A 21,453-nucleotide genomic window follows, 5' to 3' on the forward strand; every position below is an offset into this window, starting at 1 on the left:
AGGGATGTTGCCAACTGAGATCGATCAGTTCATCTAATCATAGATCATCAAACAGTAGTGTTCCCACCTGGGAGCGTTAGAAGTTGTGTTTGTATTTCAAGCGGAAGAACTGAGCTCCAAGTGAGAACGTTCAGCTTTGGAAACTATATTATTTAATATAGGCTAGTTTGTTTTCAAATTTTAAAAGTTTAAAAATAAAATACTTTGCATTCTAAGTTGCCAATAAAATAGACCTTCAAGTTATTTTAATGCTCTTTTCTCACTAATAGGAACTTCCAATTCCAGCAGTAATTTAAAGGCTTTCAGAGAGACCCTGAGTCTTCTCTTCAGGTTCACAGAACCCACCGCCTTTTCAGATAGAAGTTTTCTACTCAGCTAGAGAAATCTCCCTAAGAGGATCTGTAGGCCTCAGCTGTGAAGCATAATCCCTGCAAAACGCATTTGCCGTAATAGTTGGCACAAACGCAGGGTAAATGGGGTGTGTGTAAGAAAACAGCCCTGACTGTAAACTGCTGCTCGAGGTTCCTGACTCCTAACAGAACTACACCCAAAGTCCACACTCTTGCAGGGGTAGACATTTCTTATTTGGTTTGTTCTCTAGTTACACACATAAAGATACCACTCAAAAGGAAACTTGAGTAATTTATAATTTTGATCCAGTTTCTCAAAAGACCCTGGAGAAAGAGTGGCACTTCTTCTGTTTCAGCTTTTGTCTGAGTTCAAACTAGTGCCTGTGTTGGTATGGAAAGAAGCAGTGTACCAGTGTCATTCTTTAGGACAGCGGTAGAAACCACAGAATAGTATAACTAAAAGCATTAAAATTCAGACACACTCCCTTCTACCTTCTGGCTTAAAGCTATGGATGATCCATGTTTTTGTTTTTGTTTTTTTTAATGTTAAATGTGTAATTCAATATTATTGAAAAGGTTCCCACATTTTTAATAGTAGTTCAGTTATCACTGATAGGTCAAATAGCCATCAGAATTCCCCCACACAGAATGCATGTCAGTTGTGGAGAAAACATAGAAAAAGGAGTCATACACTCTTTACAAATACTAATGTCAGGAGTTAAACCTCCTCAGGTTCAACCTGTGATAAAAGACCAGTGCTTCCCACTACCTGCATGGGGTCCACTATTTAGTTTTCTTGGGAGTATCACAGGAAGATCACAGTTACACCACTTTAGACTGTACATGTAGCAAGTCACAACTTACCCTCGTGTGTTTAGATGTGTACGGAATTCCTGTATACATTAGTGAAAGCTATTTACTATAATAGGGGAAACCCAGATTCCTTGCATCTGGGCCCTGTACTGATCATTAAAGTAGTTCCTGTCACCTGCTCTCCCCACTGCATGCATCTGTCCACTTGGCTAACTTTTAATATGTATATTTTTACATTATGTAAATTATTAACCAGCCTGTCTCATTTAGAATGTATACATCACATCTGACATTATTGTAACTACTGTGTGATCAGTAAGATTCCTATAAGAAATACTGCTTTTTTAAAAAAATAAATAACATGCTGAGGGGTGACCTATAGCCCACATTAGTGAGTGGTCACTTTATTTGCAGGATCTTTAAAACAAGTACATTTTTAATGAACTAAGTTGAATAAAGGTACAATTAAAAACTGTAAAAAAAATACTTTCTACATATTCAACACTGAATTTTTAAAGTATTTTTTATCTAAGGCTGGTTGAATTCACAGATATACAACCCATGCATATGAAAGGCCAACTGTATTTTACCCAATTATTTGTACTAATAGGACAGTTTTGAAACTGACAATTCCAATATGGTGCCCACCTATATGAAAACCTTTAACTCATTTGCCATAAATCCTCTGTGGAAAGAGAATTAAACCTAAGAGTCAAAAGTCCTGGGTTTACATCCTTGCAATAGCAGTGGTCAAAATACATTTCCAATCATATCCAAAACAGGAATAATGGTAATGCCAGCCTCGCAAAATAGCTGAGAGGAGTAAATGAGACCATTTATGTGAAAGATAACTTATGTGATGGGCTGTCAAATAAGGTTTGCTTGTAAGAAAATTCCTAGGGAGTCTACCAATAATATTCCTAGGGAGTCTACCAATTATTTCACTGGACTGAAATTCCGTATTATATGTGGCTCATGGTTTATCAGTTAAAGCTTAGAATTCTCGCTCCTCCCTGGTGAAAACTCACCACTCTCTCCTTCCTGCCTCCCTAGCACTGTTGATTCCTCTCCACTGTGGGGATTTGGCAGAGTCAGTGGCCTTCTCCCCTCCCCAGATCTGAGCTGCTCCATCCATCCCTATAACCCTCTGCAGGCAGCATAATAGGTAATACCAAACAGACACTTGCTAAGTGTTGATTTAAATTAGATTCATCTTTAAAAAGATTTGAGTTATAATGACATTTGACTTGTGTAAATTGAGCTATTAATCCCAAAAGTTAAATTTCACTCCAGTGGATTAAAAACTTCCTCCAGACTGGTCGGTGGCTAGTGCCTTTTGGCCCAGCTAATAAGGAGGCTGAGGCAGGAGGATCGCTTGAGGCCAGGAGGTCAATGCTGTAGTGTGCCATTATGGAGCCTGTAAATAGCCCCTACATTCCAGCCTGGGCAACACAGCAAGACCCCATATCTAATAAACAAACAAAAACACAAAACTTCCTTTAAATCACATCTACCTTAAATTGGTTTTAAATACAGCCCCTTTGTAACCTCAGGTTCCACATCCACCTATTCAACATGGATCGAAAATATTCAGGGAAAAAGAAACAGTAAAAAATCATAACACAACAATAAATAATAATACAAATAAAAAGCAACGCTGTTTAACAACTGTTTACACAGCATATACATTGTATTAGGTATTATAAGTAATCCAGAGATGATTTAAAGCACACGACAAGACGTGCATAGGTAATATGTAAATACAATGCTATTTTATATATGAGACTGGAGCCTCTGGGATTTTGGTATAGGGGTTGGGGGGTCCTGGAACCACGAATACCGAGAGCCAACAACAGTATTTGCTTTATCATATTGGGCAACCTCTAAAACACCCGGGGTGGGGGGTGAAAACTGAATTTCTAAGGGAAGAGAGCAGAGGAAAAGGAAGGGAGAGAGATGCTTGGAAAAATCCAGGGAAACATACCTGGGCCCAGAAAGAGATTACATAACTTGGCGTTTTGAGACAATTGGTGATCTCTGGGATGATTAGGAACTGGGAAGGGCTTCGCTTGCGCCACATAGCAATGCCTCAAAAACCCACAAGATGGCAGTATTACTCCAGCAGCGTCTCCATCCCTCCCACCCAGTAGCTAATGGCTTTCTTTGTTCACAGGAAACCCTCTCTCCCAAATATCATCAGTGCCACTGTATGTTTTCCATTACTTCATGCTCCTGGCCTTACCTTCAGCCACTTTCCTATCACTAGCCCGAATATAAAAATAAACTACTGTTATTTGTTACATCTTAAAAATAGCACTTTGGTCTCTGCTCTCAATTGCCAAAGCAGCTGAATCAAATGTTTTGTTTTAATGAGAAGCATAAAATAAATAAAAACCCAGGTGAGGGTGATCTCTTCCTTTTTGTGAGTTAACACCCAAAGAGAAGACTTCCCAGGTAAACTAGGTGTCGCCAGGCTGGAGACAGTTAGAGACAGAAGTGCCACTTGAGACAAGGTAAGTTCTGGGAGAGAGGGGCTGCCAGCCCTCTTAAAACGGGGCCGGAAAGGAGGCTGAGAACCAGCTCTGGAGACAGTGGAGAACAAAATCTCAAATACCGTATCTTTTAAGTTCTTATTATGAAAAAATCCAACTATACAAAAGTAGACAGAATGGTATGACAAACCCAAACACCATCTTAAGAACTGTGAAACTGTAAACCAGGAAAGAGGCTGCAAGGAAAAAATCTAAGTTCCCAGTTTGTTGAGGACCCCTAAGATGTAACTTGCCAGAACCCTGGGTCTGCCCACTCCAGCCCTTTGTAGTATAGTTCTTTAACACAGTCTTTTGATGTAATGTCTTTTAATGAAAAGTCCTTTAAAGAAAAGACTGGGAGAGGCTAGCCCCTGAGCTCTGGTCTTCAAAGGGCAATCTGGAAAAGGGAGCAGGGGTGGCTGCACCAACTCCCAGCCAGACTCAGAAAAAGAGGTCACCCAAGAGGAGAAACAAATAATCCAGACTGTCGGGGAGAGAGGCACACACACCCGTGCCAGTGCCCCAAAAGCAGAGCTCTCAACTTCCTCAGCCACTGTCCCTGACCACAGCCTCAAAAAAGTTCAGTCCTGAAGACTGAGTAACCAATTTCAGCACCAAAAGGATTTGAGTGCTTGCTTAGTCTCCTGTTGGGCAGAGGCTGTTTACCTGGATGGGCTACTAGAGATGTCTGAACCCCCAGAAAATTATATACTGATTGAATGTCCCTTATCCAAAGTGCTTGGAACCAGAAATGCTTGGATTTCAGATATCAGACTTTGGAATATTTGCATTATACAGCATCCCTAATCCAAAAATCAGAAGTCTAAAATGCTCCAAGGAATATTCCCTTTGATTGTTATATAGGTGCTCAAAAAGTTTCAGGTTTTGGAGAATTTCTGATTTTTTATTTTTGGATTAGAGATACTCAACCTCTACATGGACGTTTTCCTACAGCTTTTATATTGCCAAAGAACTATGGGGCCACTCCTTGTCCCCTCACCTCTGCCAGAAAAAAAAAAAAAAAGTCTAAAAACCCACTGTAATGATACAGATAATGCTTATCCAGTCTTTCTTCTCTTACGGTTTTTCTTTTTTTTTTTTTTTTTTCTTTTTGATAAATGGTCTCACTGTTTGGCCTAGGCTGGAGCACAGTGGCATGATCTCTGCTCACTGCAACCTCTGCCTCCTAGGCTCAAGCAATCCTCCCACCTCAGCCTCCTGCGTAGCTGGGACTACAGATGTGTATCACCACACCTGGCTAATTTTTGTAATTTTGGTAGAGACAGGGTTTTACCATATTGCCCAGGCTGGTTTTGAACTCCTGAGCTCAAGCGATACACCCACGTCACCATCCCAAAGTGCCGGGATTACAGGCATGAGCCACTGTGCCCAGACTATTCTTCTAAATCTGATGATCTGTGAGTCCTTTAAGTTTAAAAAACTGCCACAGAAAATTAAAAGAAGTAGGTAAAAATTTTCCTGCTAAATTTATGATTTTAAAATGTCACATGATCTTCCTTCTAGTGATTCGATGAAATCCAGCATAAATGAACTGTATTCTATATTTGAGATTTTTGGTGTTTTTTTTTTTTTTTTTTTTTTGAGACAGAGTCTCGCTCTGTCACCCAGTCACCCAGGCTGGAGGGCATTGGTGCAATCTTGACTCACTGCAACCACCGCCTCCCAGGTGAAAGTGATTCTCCTGCCTCAGCCTCCTGACTAGCTGGGACTGCAGGTGCGAGTTACCATGCCCAGCTGATTTTTGTATTTTTTTTAGTAGAGACGGGGTTTCGCCATGTTGGCCAGGTTGGTCTCGAACTCCTGACCTCAGGTGATCCACCCACCTTCCCCTCCCAAAGTGCTGGGATTACAGGCATGAGCCACCGCACCAGGCCTATATTTGAGATTTATATCTATATGACATGACTATAGAAGTTTTAGTAAAAATAAACTGTTCTTAGGTATTTTATGCTGGAAATATTTTCATGTGTTAATTTCACAGCTCTGAGAAGAAACCAACAAGGAACAACAATTACTTTACGCATTTTTAATAACAATGGTACCCAATTCATTAACAAATGAATTTAGGCAATGTGCTTTGCTCTACAATCCATCAGATACATGTTCACTGCAGATAGTTCAGAAATCATTTTGGAAATAGACACAAACATGTACATATTCATTTGCTGAAAATGCCACTTACAGCTTTAATATCAAATATAGTTATCATAGTTCACAGAAAAAGTATAAAGTGCAAAAGCTCCACTTCAAAAGGCCTTAAGTCACTCCCAAAGCAATGAGGATTAAATTTTACCACAGCCAGTGGGCATGCCACCCTTATGTAGGACACCTACATAAGGTATAAAACAAGGTATATATCTGAAAACACTATATTGCTCTGATTACATATTGTGGTTATAAAATAGTTTTAAATCTGGTTTAACATACAGAGAAAGATACAATTCAAACAATTAGTCCTATAAAGTAGGGGTCATTTATTTTTTTAAGTTTGCAGGGGAATTATGTCTATAAAATCCATTGAGAATCCCAATCTGGCCCAAGACTTCTCTTTGGCCAGCTGGAATAATAGCACCTAGGCAAAGCCTTGGCTATGAAAGCTTTCAGATTAATTTCAGTGTAAAAGGAGCTAGGAGAGGGGCCCTGACTGGGTGAGCTTCAGCATCCACCTGGTCCCTCAGAGATGGTTCCATGTCTGCCCCAAGGGATAAAGAGCCAGGAAGGCTCAAATCCCAGTCCTGAGGGCTCATGGAAGCATGATGAACTGGCAAGAGAAGTTTTACACACCTGAGAGATCCAGTAAGTGGAATAGGTGGTCGTATTTTTACAAAGCCTTGTGTTTGATGACCATCAAGCTTTGTCCCTCAACAGAACATCTTTGATCTATAATTAATGTTTTAGGCACTCTTCACTGGACAGGCATAGAGTTCCCCAAAAATGCAGCCCGTCCCCAAATGGATTCAGACATCTCATCTCCACACACCTTAAATGTGTTCATGGAAGGACTTGATTTATAATGATGTAATCATAAAGGGAAGAAAATATTACTTTTTCTAATAATCAACAACTAAACACTGTAAAACATGAATCGCTGACTGAAATGATCACTCGGAAACATGAATGGTTTTTTATAGCCTAACTCCTGTTTCTGCTGGGTATTGATCTTGGGCAAATTCTGACCAGAACAAAATCTGATTAGCCATGCCAAGTAACCACAACCATGACCTAACTCCTAAGTGTCAGCCCTACTGAAGGGAGGGAGATTCTTGACTGCCCATCAATTAATGAAATAAACTATTCATTTTTTACAATCTGAACATATCAAAATCTGTAAAGTCACATATTTAACAGCTATTTATGATGACTCACCAAGCCAAGTGCAGAGGCACATCAAAAAGTACAATTACATTCATTACTTTTTGGAGCCCATTCATGTTAGGCTTGATTAAAAAGGTAGACTCAGTAGTCAGTCCAGCATTCAAGCTGATCTACCTAACTCTAGTGTATTCCAAACCTACACTTCATGAAAAAAATATACAACTGGCATTTATATGCCATTCAAGCTACAGGATAAATGTCAACTCTGAAAGACATCATTTATTTACAACTATATTGGGGGAAAAAAGAGGAGACCAAACCAAAATATTAACAAGGATTATACCTGGGCAATAGAAATATGGGTTACTTTTTTTTTTCTTTGACTTCTCTGTAGTTTCCCAATTTTCTTTAAAGAGTTTGTAGTGCTTTTACATAAATGAGTGATGCCATAAACCCAACTTAAAATAAGATGGGTATATTTCTTCTCTCTTGGTTTACATCCCATGCTGGCAAGCTAGAGTGATTTCTGTTCAAAAGTGAGGTTATGTTTTGTCCTCCTCAAATATACTCCATTCCACATTTCTTTCTCAGCTCATCTCTTCAGTCCCAGCTACTCGGGAGGCTGAGGCAGGAGAATGGCGTGAACCCGGGAGGCGGAGCTTGCAGTGAGCCGAGATCGCGCCACTGCACTCCAGCCTGGGCGACAGAGCGAGACTCCGTCTCAAAAAAAAAAAAAAAAAAAAAACCAGTTTCTAGAAGCACATTCTGCTTCTCACAAAAAAAAAAAAAAAAAAAAAAAAAGCTGGGCTTAAAATATATACCAAACCCCCTACCTTGGATCATTTATACCATAAAGTAGATGAGACCAGAATCCATGCCTGATAAGATCAATCTAAAATAAGAATGAGCTGATATTTGCCTTTAAAAAATTCTAGACTTGAAACCCAAAGGACTTAACAGCAGTTCTGTTCCATCAATCACCTAGGTCTCAAAGAGGTACATTAGAAATTCTATGAATATTTAATTCAAAGATCATTTAAAAAATATTTTTTAGGCCAGGCGTGATGGCTCATGCCTATTCCCCGCACTTTGGGAGGCCGAGGCAGGCGAATCTCTTGAGCCCAGAAGCTTGAGACCAGCCTGGGCAAAATGGTGAAACCCCATCTCTATGAAAAAATACAAAAATTAGCTGGGAGTGGAGGCATGCACAGTATTCCCAGCTCCTGGGGAGGCTGAGGTGAGAGGATCGCTTGAGCCTGGGAGACAGAGGCTACAGTGAGTCATGATTGCACCACTGCACTCCAGCCTGGGTAATAGAGCAAAGACCCTGACTCAAAAACAAAACACTCTCTCTATATATATAAAAAACTATAATAAAGCAACATATACATTCATTCAACACCTAATTTTTCTACCTTGGAAATTACCAATTTGTTAATTTGCATTTTCACCACCTCATATATTATTAAGTAAATGCCATAAATTTAACCTTAAATAAATTTAAGTTAATAAAATACAATTTACTTCACACACTGGGGTTCCACAACGATTTCTTACTACAAACAGCGTTCTGCTTCTGAACAACCTATATAATTTGATAACCACAGATGTAGCATAAAGTCATTCATTTTTAAACTCTAAATTCAGTTGCTTATTGGGGTTTTCACCTTGGATCTTGTACAAATTCTAACTAGAGTAAGAGTTCCTGGATGTGTCAAAAATCGTCACCTTCCCAACTCTTACATATGTAGGACAGTGACATGACTCCTGCCCACACAAGAACACACCTGTCCTGCCCTCTCCCAACAATGGAATGTTACAAAGCAGGACACGCCTGAGTTAAAATGAGTATCCCTGAGGTTGATAATTCCCACCATGCACCTTGAAGACGGTTCTTGAATCTTTCATTCAGCCCGATGAAGAGAAGATTCATTGTAGCCAGTGTCACATTAGGTGAGAAAAATTCAGAAGACAACAGATTTGTGCTGCTGTACCAGCGACCCAAACCAGCCCGTGAGTGCATAGCTACTGCCAGCACTTGAGAAAAGTGAGCCGTTGGATACTCCGGGAAACCCAGAAAGCACCTTCTACTGCAAGCGTGAAGAGCATGATGCCCACAGAAAACACAACAGAAACAAGAAGTGAGACTCTTGAAGGTAATTTCCAGAATAGTACAGTTCAAATGAGAAAACGTTTCCAAAAACTTAATGTTTGCTCCAAATTTTGAACTAGAACCCCCACCACAATTGTGAGGAGCCCTTTGGTAAACTTACGGAGGTCAAGTCTTAAAGATGGTGGGTCTGTGGGAATGTTCATGCCATAATTCTTCTTCTCTGTAGATTTGAGGCTGCTGAGCTGGGGTGGGAGGGTGAAGCGGAAGTGATGTCAGTATTTAAAAATTGTGCTCATCTTCAAGAATGGCCTAAAGTGGAGTGTAGGTTTTGGCAGACAGGGTTTTACTCATTAGCTTCACGTTTATCTGAAGTCTCTCCATCTCTCCACAGAGGTAGTAGTAAAAGGATTCACAGATGCATGTAAAACCTGGGTTAGTTGAGAAATGCAAGTGAAAAACTAGCCTTTTTAGCCACAAGTCCTGTGTGTGTTTCATCTGTTTGGTTTTGTTTAAGGACAACTACCCCAAAGGAAAATCTCTGGCATCTTCCATCACAGAGTCAGAGGGTCTTGTCTCTCAGAGGGTCTGTCTGTCATCAGTAGAGTCCACTCCAAGGGCGCCTGGGAATGGTGGGGTCTGGAGCAGGCCAGCTTTCTCCAGGAAGAGATGCACTGTACAGGGCTGGATCCCCCAAGGGACTGCTCTGCCATGGCCATTAAGGACGCAGCCCAACAAGTCACTGCATCTGGAAGTGATGCTGAGAAAGATGCAGCTAGTGTCCCTAAGCCCTCCATTTTCCATCTTTGGGAAAGGAATAGACACTTTTCCCCTTGCACAGTGGAATCCAGGTGGTCCACAGACACATTAGGGAGGAGGAGCGGATCTTTTTAAAAATTACACAAAATCCAGAAATCCCAAAGAAAAGATTAACAGATGTGACAACATGAAAGTTTAAAACCAGTATGGCACAAAAATATTAATATACTGAAAGACAAATGGGAAACTGCAGGGGGGCAGGGAATATTTGTACCATACGACAAAGTTTAAATCCCTACATACAAAGAACACTAAAGAAATTAAGAGCCCCAGCAAATAGATTTTTGAAAAGATAGCCCACACCCCAACTATTCGAACTCCCTTGGCTGTCTTCCTAGCAAAGGAAGCCCACTGCATGAGGGGCGATAAGCAGAGAAGCCAGCCACCATCTTGCCATCACGTGATCTTGACTGATGATTTCTTATTGGCACACAGGAGGGACACATAGGGGACACCAATGAAGGCCCATTTCTCATTGGGCCAGAACTTGATGACAGGGCCTTGCTCAGGAATCTCTGAGGCAGCATCAAAGTAGGCAAAGCATACACAGCCCAGGTAGGCAGCAAGGCAGATGAGGATGTGCCTGCAGACGGAGACAAGAGGTGAGAACCTGATGAGCATGAAGACTCCGCTGCCCTGAGTTTAGCCTGCTCCTTCTTCCGGTCTAACCCACGCACCTTGCTGACTGTAGTTGCAGCCCAGGGGCCTCTTCTAATTAGGAAAGGATGAAGATTACCAACAATCCCTGGAATAGCAGGATGATAAATCTTCAGCAATTTGGGACCCGTTTTAGAATGTTCTTAAATAGTCCTGCTGGATAATAGGAACAAATGTGCAAATAAATGCCTTTGGGCCTCAAACAAGAAGACTGAGGCCCAAGGATTTACAACAGAGATGCTAAGATGGAAGTAACTGAGCACATCTGATTAGAACCCACCTTCTCACTTTAACAACTGGTTACAGATATTTTATGTCCTTCATCAGGAATAATTTTATGTTGGTTAAACCACTTTTGCAGTTTAGTGGAAATTTTAAAAATTTTATCCTCACTGTACCTGTACAAAGTTTTAAATTTATATTAAACTTTATCGAACAATAGACCATTTAAAAGCATGTAATCCTTTTTTTTTTTTTTTTTTTTTTTTTTTTAGATGAAGTCTCACCCTGTCATCCAGGCTGGAGTGCAATGGTGCAATCTCGGCTCACTGCAACCTCTGCCTCCTGGGTTCAAGCAATTCTCCTGCCTCAGCCTCCCAAGTAGCTGGGATTACAGGCACCCACCACCAGGCCCACCTAGCTAATTTTTGTATTTTTAGTAGAGAGGGAGGGGGTTTCACCATGTTGGCCAGGCTGGTCTTGAACTCCTCACCTCAGGTAATCCACCTGCCTCGGCCTCCCAAAGTGCTGGGATTACAGTCGTGAGCCACTGTGCCCAGCCCAAAGACAATATTTTTATAAACTTTGATGTTGGGGAGGAGGGGATCTTTTTAAAAATTACACAAAATCCAGAAATCCTATAGAAAAGATTAACAGATGTGACAATATGGAAGTTTAAAACCAGTATGGCACAAAAATATTAATATACTGAAAGACAAATGGGAAACTGCAGGGGGGCAGGGAATATTTGTACCATATGACAAAGTTTAAATCCCTACATACAAAGAACACTAAAGAAATTAATTAGGGTCAGGGTGGGAAGTAGGTGAGAATGGTATGAACCAGATTGGCCTCGTGCTGATAGTTACGGAATCTGGGTGTTGCCTATATGGGGGTTCAATGTATTATTCTCTGTACTTGTGAAAATGTTGCAAATAGGCATAAGTGGCACATAGTTATGTAGCTAGTAATGACTGTCTACTTGTGCCAAGCCTAGATGCTGAATATAAACTGTTTTATTTTTTATTTTTTGGAGACGGGGTCTCACTCTGTTGCTCAGGCTAGAGTACAGTGGCACAATCTCAGCTCACTTCAATCTCCGCCTCCCGGGTTCAAACGATTCTCCTGCCTCAACCTCCCAAATAGCTGGGACTACATGCACATGCCACCACATCCGGCTAATTTTTTGCATTTTTAGTAGAGACGGGGTTTCACCGTGTTAGCCAGGATGGTCTCGATCTCCTGACCTGGTGATCCACCCGCCTCGGCCTCCCAAAGTGCTGAGATTACGGGCGTGAGCCACCACGCCCGGCTGATATAAACTTTTAAAAATAGAAACACTCAATAGACCAGACAAAGAAAATTAAAAGGGGAAATACACATCACAAATTGACATTTGAAAAGATGCCCAACAAAAATACTAATTTTTTAAAAAGACATAATAATAAAAACAAAATATAATTTTTCTCAATCAGGTTAATGGAGATTTAAGAGTTTCCAGTATATGTGAAAGTGTGGGTAAAAAATGCTCTCTTACAGACTTCAGTAAACAGTGTTAATGGTACAGTTTCTCTGGATTTAGCAATATATAATATTAATTTAACATATGAAAATATTCAGAAACTCAAATCAATCTAGATGTTCATTATAAAGTGTTTGCAAAAGTGGAAAATTAGAAATAACCTCAAAGTCCATTATCAGAGAGAGGTTGGTTAAATAAATTATAAAGTATCCGTATTATGAAGCATTTATTAGACACAAAAATGAAGATTATATATATGTATTGGTATGGAATGATGTCTGTATAGCATTAGATCTATGTAGTATAGATTTAAGTATTTGGTTAAAAAAAAAGTTTGGGCCAGGCTCAATGGCTCATGCCTGTAATCCCAGCACTTTGGGAGCCCAAGGCAGGTGGACCTGCTTGAGCCTAGGAGTTTCTGACTAGCCTGGGCAACATGTCAAAAATCCATCTCTACAAAAAAATTCAAAATAAATTAGCCTGGCACAGTGGCATGCACCTGTAGCCCCAGCTCCCTGCAGGGGGTGAGGTGGGAGAATCACTTTCAGTCCAGGAGGCAGAGATTGCAGTGAGCCAAGATCACCCCACTGCACTCCAGCCTGGGCAACAGAGTGAGACTTTGTCTCAAAAAAAAAAAAAAAAAAAAGTTTGCATCGTGTATAGAATGATGCTATTTTTTTTAAAAGTAGACATATATATGTGTGCGTGCGTGTGTACATATAAAATCTCAATGGATATACATCAGACTGTTAATAATTATGTTTCTTTGGGGGATAGAATTATGAGAGCCATTCTTTCTATACTTCTATGTTGTTTAAATTTGTTATAAAAAATATGACATTTTATAACTGGAAAGAAAAGATGGTTCAACTTTGAAAAACAAAGCAGAAATATACCAAATTCAGAAACATATTAAGTTTGAGTCAAAATTATTACATAGTTTAAATTTCGAATTTGACTTAAATCATTAGTGTGACAGGGGACTTAGATAGATAAAAATGACCATCTTGAATGAGGTCATATTTACCTAGTCTATACATTTCTCAAAATTCACAATATACACTTAAAATCTGTACATTTTGTTATCTGGAAATTATAACCCAACAAATATATAAACTATATAAATTCACTAGTATTAGTTGAGTTGAATCTAAAAAATATCGAGCAATGGATCCTAAGACGGTAAACTCCAACTTGTGCTGTTTGAATTTTGTCTTTTACAAACACTCCTTGAAGTCCCCAAGTCTTAAATTTAGAGTAGGGTGGGTCTCATAGCGAATATATAAAAGTTCACATGAGCAAGGGAACTTAAGTGAATTCTATCAAATTGTATATTTTTAGCCTATCTCTGGATAGAAGTCAACCTTTTCCTGAATCTAGATCTAACAAAGTTTTTCCATTTCTTCACCACTAGAATTCCTCTCTGGGTTCCTCCTACCTATAGGGGATAACCTACAGCAGATTTCTCCTCCTTGTGATCTTCTGCAATCAGAAGTCCTGGAGGACAGAGAGGAAAGATCACTCTGGGTTTGAGGCTGAAGCAGTTCCTAGGAAGAAAGCCACTCCAATTTCCCCCACCTTTCTCAGAATCGGATTCTGCATGTATTTTGTAACCCGCTTTTTTTTTTTTTAACTTAGTGTATCCTGAGCATTCCAAAGTATAGACGCTCCAATGTGCTATTATTGAACTCCAAGGTTGTTTTCTACAGAAACAGGTGGGTGACATTAAACAATTCACTTTAGCTCTCTGGTCTTCTGTCCCCACTTATAGAAATAATGGAAGAGAATGTCTCTAAATGGCCTGTGCGGCCCCTCCTTTCACTTGTTCACTCAGGCCCTAAAGGTGGGGTTCCTACTGAGGACCCTCCCAGCCCTCACATCACCTCTTTCCCCAGCTTTCCCCTACCTCTCCCCTCCCCCAACACCTAGCTAGAGCTCAGGTTACAGGTTCAGTTCTCAAGCTCCTTTAGGCTTTAATAGTGGAGTTAGAGGTAAAAGACTGCAGACCTAAGCATGACAATCAGGCCTTTTGTTCCGGCTAAGCCTGCTCCCTGGAGTCAATTCAGCTTTTTACAAAGTGTGCTTTCAGTGGCTTCTGAACCATCTGACCGTCCACCTGAGGAGAGAAGCAAGCCAGCAACCCACAGGACACCTGTGCACCACTTGCAGGGTGAACAGAGCCCAACAGCAAGTGCAAACACACCTGTCCCCGGCCACCTCCCCATTAGCAGGGGCTTACCACATGCAGTGCAGGTAGGGGAAGTTGAAGGATGACAGCAGCTCGCAGAAAGCTCGGTCACTGATCCAGCAGAACAGGGCCAGGGTCCACCAGAGGCCCGAGAAGAGGCCCAGCTTAAACACACGCATGTTGTCACACCTGCACGGGGGTCCAGAGAGTCACTCATCGTCAGACCTTGTCTCCACCTCCTTGCTGGCCACCTTTCCTGTGTCTCCTTCGCTGGTTCCTCTCATGCCTACAACCCCATGACACTGAAGTTCTTACCCAACACACAGTCACTCCACAGTCTCATGGATGTAAATACCATATGTACACAGATGGCTCACAGACACCCTTCCCACCCAGGCTTCTCCCCTGACTCCAGACTCATACACCCAACTACATTTTTGACATGAGCACCCTAATATGGATCTAAATTTAACAAGTCCATAACCTATTCTTCTCCCAATCTTTCTCCTTCTCACACAGCCCACATCCAGTCCATCAGCTCTCCCTTCAAAATATCTCAAACCTGACCTCTTTCCACCACCTCCATCTAGATCCATGCTACCGCCATCTCATCAGAGTCTCCTTCCACCCTTGCCCCTACAGCCAATTTAACAGCCTCCAGCATCTTCCTGTTTAACCAGAGGGAAAGCCAAAGTATTCACAGTGGCCACAAGGTCCCGGATGCATGATCTTCCCTTTTCCCCTTCACCTCATCTCGTGTGTACTCTTCCCTCTCACTGTCTGTACTCAAGCCACTGCGGGATTTGTGCTGTTCCACAAATATCCCAAGCATGTTCCTGCAAGACCATAGCACTCACTGTGCCCTCTTGCCTGGAATGCTCTTCCCTCACATGTAAATCTTTGCTCAAATGTCACTCAGTAAGCCTTTTCCTGATGCTATTTTTAACAATTTCAACACCTGTCTCCACCTCCCAAGTGACTCTCCCTAAGGCCTCCTTCCCTCCTTTAATTTTCTAGGTAGTGATTATAACCTCCCTGACACCCTCTGTGTTTCACTTATGTGTTTCCAGTGTGTGTTTATCCACTGACATGGAATCTGTTTACTGCTGTATCCCAGCACCTGGAAATGTGCCAGACACAGAAGGCACTCAACATGTGTTGAATGAAGGAATAACTTCTTATACACACTGGGACAAAATGGTTTTCTGAAACAAATCCTAACAGCTCAATGAAAATTTCAATTGCCGTCTTCTTTCCTTGATAAAGACTTGCTAATAAAGTGGGTGAGTTCTACCCCTGGGGACGAACACCTGGGGGCAGCTGGTGGCTGAGCGTCCTTCTTCCCCGAGGGGACCACTCCTGGGTCAGTCAAGATCTCCTATGGGACCCAGAATACAACACGACATCTGCAATTGAGAAGAAGCTTAATTCCTCTTTGTTGAACCCACAGACAAGTGTTAAAAGCCTGACTGGCTAGTGCCCTTCCCAGTTGCCTTTCACAAACATCAGCGAAAGCGTCAATAAAAGTGGGACAGGTTCAGAAAGACCTGTTCAAAAACAAACCAAAATACTCTTGTAGGAAGGCTAAATACATCCCCTGAAAAGTTTTTAGAAAGAATAGAGGCCCATGACATGGAGAGACTTACATTTCCAGTTACTAAAACAAAGAGATAACAATTTCCATTTCTCGCTTTCGCTCACCACTCTCTACCTTGAATGCCTCGCCTTTGGGCTGGTTCCCTCTCAAAAAGAGCTCATCTCTCACCTTGACCCACCCTCTCCTTCTCTCCAGGGCTCAGTCTCCAGGCTTCTTCCCACACACAATGCCAGATACTATAGGTCTCCCCTTAGTGCAGGCTCGTCCACAACCGTGGCCCACAGGCTGCATGCCCACAAATTTGTAAACTTTCTTAAAACAGTATGAGATTTTATGCCGGGCGCGGTGGCTCAAGCCTGTAATTCCAGCACTTTGGGAGGCTGAGGCGGGCGGACCAGAGGTCAGGAGATCGAGACCATCCTGGCTAATCCGGTGAAACCTCGTCTCTACTAAAAATACAAAAAAATTAGTCGGGCGTGGTGGCGGGCGCCTGTAGTCCCAGCTACTCGGGAGGCTGAGGCAAGAGAATGGCGTGAACCCGGGAGGCGGAGCTTGCAGTGAGCCGAGATCGCGCCACTGCACTCCAGCCTGGGGGACAGAGCAAGACTCCGTCTCAAAAAAAAAAACATTATGAGATTTTTTTTTTTTGCAACTTTCTTTTTCTTTTTTTTTTTTTTAGCTCATCAGCTATCATTAGTGTATTTTCTGTGTGGCCTAAGACAATTTTTCTTCCAATATGGCCCAGAGAAACCAAAAGAGCGGACACCCCTGCCTTAGCGCATTCTCTCAGGGCACCCTGCCATGTTCCTTCATAACTCTCATCACAAGTTGAAACTATGAATTTATTATCTGTGTAACATCTGGTATTAAACTAGCCTAGAGGCCGGGAGCTCACCCCTGTAATCCCAGCACTTTGGGAGGCCAAGGTGGGAGGATCACTTGAGATCAGGAGTTGGAGATCAGCCTGGCCAATGTGGTGATATCCCGTCTCTACCAAAAATACAAAAATTAGCCGGGGGTGGTGGCACACGCCTGTAATCCCAGCTACTTGGGAGGCTGAGGCAGGAGAATCACTTGAACCCAGATTGTGGAGGTTGCAGAGAGCTGAGATCGCACCACTGCTCCAGCCTGAGCTTCAAGAGCAAGACTCCATCTCAATAAACAAACAAACAAACAAACAAACTAGCCTAGAATCCCAGAGGAACTACCCCTGTTTTATTCACTAATGTATACTCCATGCCTGGCAACTGTGCCAGGCACTGTTAAATGCTTCCTGAATTAATGGATAAAATTATGCATAAATGGACTCTAATTTGGTAATTTGTAATTTGGGCAGAACATTATTTTTAGATTATTTAAGATTATTGGCCAGGCACGGTGGCTCATGCCTGTAATCCCAACACTTTCGGAGGCCAAGGCCGGGGGATCACGAGGTCAGGAGATCAAGACCATCCTGGCTGACAGGGTGAAACCCCGTATCTACTAAAAACACAATAAATTTGCCGGGCGTGGTGGCTCACACCTGTAATCCCAGCACTTTGGGAGGCTGAAGCAGGTGGATTACGAGTTCAGGAGATCAAGACCATCCTGGCTAACGTGGTGAAACCCTGTCTCTACTAAAAATACAAAAAAAACTAGCTGGGCGTGGTGGCGGGCGCCTTAAGTCCCAGCTACTCCGGAGGCTGAAGCAGGAGAATGGCGCGAACCCGGGAGGCGGAGCTTGCAGTGAGCCGAGATCGCGCCAATGCACTCCAGCCTGGGCGACTGAGCAAGACTCCGTCTCAAAAAATAAATAAATAAAATTAAAAATTAAAAAATAAAAATACAATAAATTAGCCGGGCATGATGGCATGCATCTGTAGTCCCAGCTACTCGGGAGGCTGAGGTAAGAGAATCACTTGAACCCAGGAGGCAGAGGTTGCAGTGAGCCAAGATAGTGCCACCGCACTCCAGCCTGGGCGACAGAGCGAGACCCCATCTCAAAAAAAAAAAAAAGTATTTATTGGGCACCAAATTCCATGCTAGGCACTATAAAATACAAAATAAATAGGCCTCTTGCCTTGAATTTAAAAAATAAAATGAAAATAGGCAAGAACAAATATCAACAAATACATAGACAATTAGTCTGGGACACGAGGATCCATGAACATCCAGTGAAATTAAACCTAAAAAGTTTGGCTTAAGGAACACACCAGAACAGAGAGCAATGTGTTGGAGATGTCCTGCATGGAGGGCATCAACCGAGAGGGAGGTGCCCAGCCGTTAGTCACTGCAAGTGCCAGGACAGGGCCGGCTTGGCATGTACGAGGCAGGAGGGAGGCTCTGTAGAGCCTGGTCTCAGGGCAGCCTGTTACCTTTCTCTGCTTCTAGAAGAAGCAGATCCTGCTAGAAGCTGCTGACCAGCCTTATTTGCACTCGGGGCTTGTCCAAAGCTGTGGTCCATTAGGTTTCACTCCCATTTCTCAGGGCTTTTATCAAAATATCAATGTGAAGTGAAAAAGGGGGGACAAAAATCATATGTACAGCAGGACCTTATTCTACAATAGAAAAATCTGAGTGGAATCTCTACCATTTCTTCTCTTCTAGACCCTTGATTATATTCTCAAATTTTTCTTAACAATAAAATCACTCCTATAATCAGAAAAAGTATTTTTTAAAATATCAATGTATCTGAGTTACTCGGCAATGTACTTAACACCACCAATTTCAGTGTCAGGTCATGACCCAAAATCAGCATAAACTTTTGTTTTCTCATGGTCTAAGGGAGAGTTCAGAAAAGACAATGGAAATACTTCTCAGGAAGCTAGTTAAAAGAAATGACTAGAAACAAGCTTTAGGAATAAAGGCTAAAGAGAAAGAGAAAGTGAGAAAACAGTTCCTCCTCTATTTCCTCTGAGCAAACTAGCGTGCAGTGAGAAACATTCAACTCAGACATAACATCATTGCAGGTGACAACCAGGGAAGATTCGGGAAAGAGGTCTAAGAGCAATAAGGGCATCCTTTTGTCTGGGTATTTTATCAAAGCAGGGAAACAACCATCTTTTCTTTTCCTGGCTGGGAACTGGTGTGGTAAGTGACAAAGCAGTGAAAAAAGAGACCCCGTCCCTGCCTATGTGAAGTCGATGTCCAGCAGAGGGGACAGACACCAAACAAAACAATATAAATAATATAATTACAATCAGAATGGGTGCCATAAAAGAGAAGTTCAGGGTCCTGGAACAGCATATAAATAGCTCAGCCCAAACTGAAGGATGAGTATAAGTTAGCCAAGCAAGAGGGCCAGAAAAAGGGATGGCATAAATAAGGAAGGGGCTGGGGCTGGCAGGTGCAGGGTCCCCAGAAGAAACAGAAGGTCAGAGTGGCTGAGGATGGAAGGCAGAGGAGCTTCTTGTGGGAGTGATCAGCTCACAGGGGAAGGCTGGAGCATGTCAAGGATTTGGAACTTTATCTTCATTGCAACATCAACTGGTAGAAAAATGACTGTGCTCAGGGCTGGGCATGTGGCTCATGCCTGTAATCTCAGCAATTTGGGAGGCCAAGGAGGGCAGATCATGAGGTCAGCAGATTGAGACCATCCTGGCTAACATGGTGAAACCCCATCTCTACTAAAAATATGAAAAAGTAGCCAGGCATGGTGGCGCATGCCTGTGGTCCCAGCTACTTGGGAGGCTGAGGCAGAAAAATCGCTTGAACCCGGGAGGCGGAGGTTGCAGTGAGCTGTGAGATCATGCCACTGCACTCCAGCCTGGGTGACACAGTAGGACTCTGTCTCAAAAAAAAAAAGAAAAAGAAAAGTGTGCTGAAATGGCATGTTTGGGGAAGGAAGAGGATGCCAGGTTTCAGGCTTCAGTAACTGGGTAAATGGTGCTCCCCTTTTCTGCAACTTGAAATATGATGAAGAGAATCACAGCTAGAAAAGGCAGATCAGGAATCTGGGTTTGGTCAAGTTGAATTTGAGATGCCTGTGATACATGGAATTAGACAGGTTAGGCAGGCAGCTAGACACATAATAGTAGAGTTAAGAGGAAGGACTGGGTTGGAGACGTAAGTTTAGGAGTCATCCACATATGTAGAGGAATTAAAGCCACAGAAGTAGAGGAGATCTTTCAGGGGGATGTAAAAAGGGAGAAAAACAGTGTCTTAATCCATGCAGGCTGTTACAACAAAACATTGTATACTGGGTGGCTGATAAAAACAGAAATTTGTTTCTCATAGTTCTAGAGGCTGGGAAGTCTGAGATCAAGGTGCCAGCAGAATCAGTGTCTAGTGAGGGCCATTCCTCACAGATGACACCTACTAGAGCTGTGTCCTCACATGGTAGAAGGGCCAAGGCAGCTCTCTGGGACCTCTTTTAGAAAAGCACTAATCCCATGTAGGAGGGCTCTACCCCCACTGACTTAAACACCTTCCAAAAGGGCCCACCTCCTAATATCATCACCTTATTAATTAGTATTTCAACATATGAATTCAGGGGAGATACAAACATTCAGACCATAGCAAGCAGGGAGTTGAGGGTGCACCTTAAGGGATTCCTACATGCAAAGCTGTGTAGAAAAGTAGGAGTCTACGCAAGAGACTGAAAAGAAGCTGCCGAGAGGTAGTGGGAAAGCCAGAAGGATGTGTTATCACAGGAGCCATGGCAAAGAACATTTCAAGCATGGTGAGGAGAACTAATTGGGCGAGCAGCCAAGAGAATAACACATAAGATACAGGGGGGTCTGAAAACTGATCACTGGGTGTATAGCCTATAGAGAGGGATTTGGGTATCAAAGTAGGGGCAGAAGCCAGATTGGCAAGAGTTGAAGAGTAAATGAGAGGTAAGGGATAAAGGGAGCTTTTTTGGGGGGCGGGGGGATGGAGTCTTGCTCTGTTGCCCAGGCTGTAGTGCAATGGCGTGATCTCCACATCTCCACGCACCACAACCTCTGCCTCCTGGATTCAAGTGATTCTCCTGCCTCAGCCTCCCGAATAGCTGGGATTACAAGCATCTGCCACCACACTCAGCTAATTTTTTGTGTTTTTAGTAGAGATGAGGTTTCATCCTGTTGGCCAGGCTAGTCTTGAACTCCTGACCTCGTGATCCACCCTCCTCGGCCTCCCAAAGTGATGGGATTACAGGCATGAGCCACCAAGCCCAGCCGATGGAGCTTTTAAAGAAGTTTGGCTATGACAGCAAGGGTGAAAGGGTAGTAGCTAGAGATGTGGATGTGGATTAGTCCAGGCTGGGTGTTTGAGAAGGCAGTAGAGACTCAGATGTGTTTACAGGCTGATAAGAAAGCCCCTTTAGGCTGGGTCTCCACTAAAACTACAA

The 21,453-nt window shown here is 42.4% G+C and overlaps 1 protein-coding gene across 4 annotated transcripts in view; it reads right to left on the minus strand.

The window, feature by feature from the left end:
• Positions 1–5,726: 5,726 nt before the first annotated feature.
• The window catches only part of ACER2 (alkaline ceramidase 2), a 75,466-nt gene continuing 59,739 nt past the window's right edge, over positions 5,727–21,453 (minus strand). Inside the window, exons 5-6 of one of the 4 annotated variants that reach the window (XM_520508.7) lie at positions 14,597–14,734; positions 5,727–10,542 (exon numbers count right to left, since the gene is read on the minus strand). In XM_520508.7, coding sequence (XP_520508.2) covers positions 10,356–10,542; positions 14,597–14,734 — 325 coding nt within the window. In that variant the 3' untranslated portion in view covers positions 5,727–10,355. The remainder of the gene's footprint in view (positions 10,543–14,596; positions 14,735–21,453) is intronic. The other 3 variants (XM_016960671.4, XM_063788710.1, XM_009456370.5) reach the window with 3 other exon arrangements.

The sequence above is a fragment of the Pan troglodytes genome, chromosome 11, assembly GCF_028858775.2.
Source record: "Pan troglodytes isolate AG18354 chromosome 11, NHGRI_mPanTro3-v2.0_pri, whole genome shotgun sequence".
NCBI lineage: Eukaryota > Metazoa > Chordata > Mammalia > Primates > Hominidae > Pan > Pan troglodytes.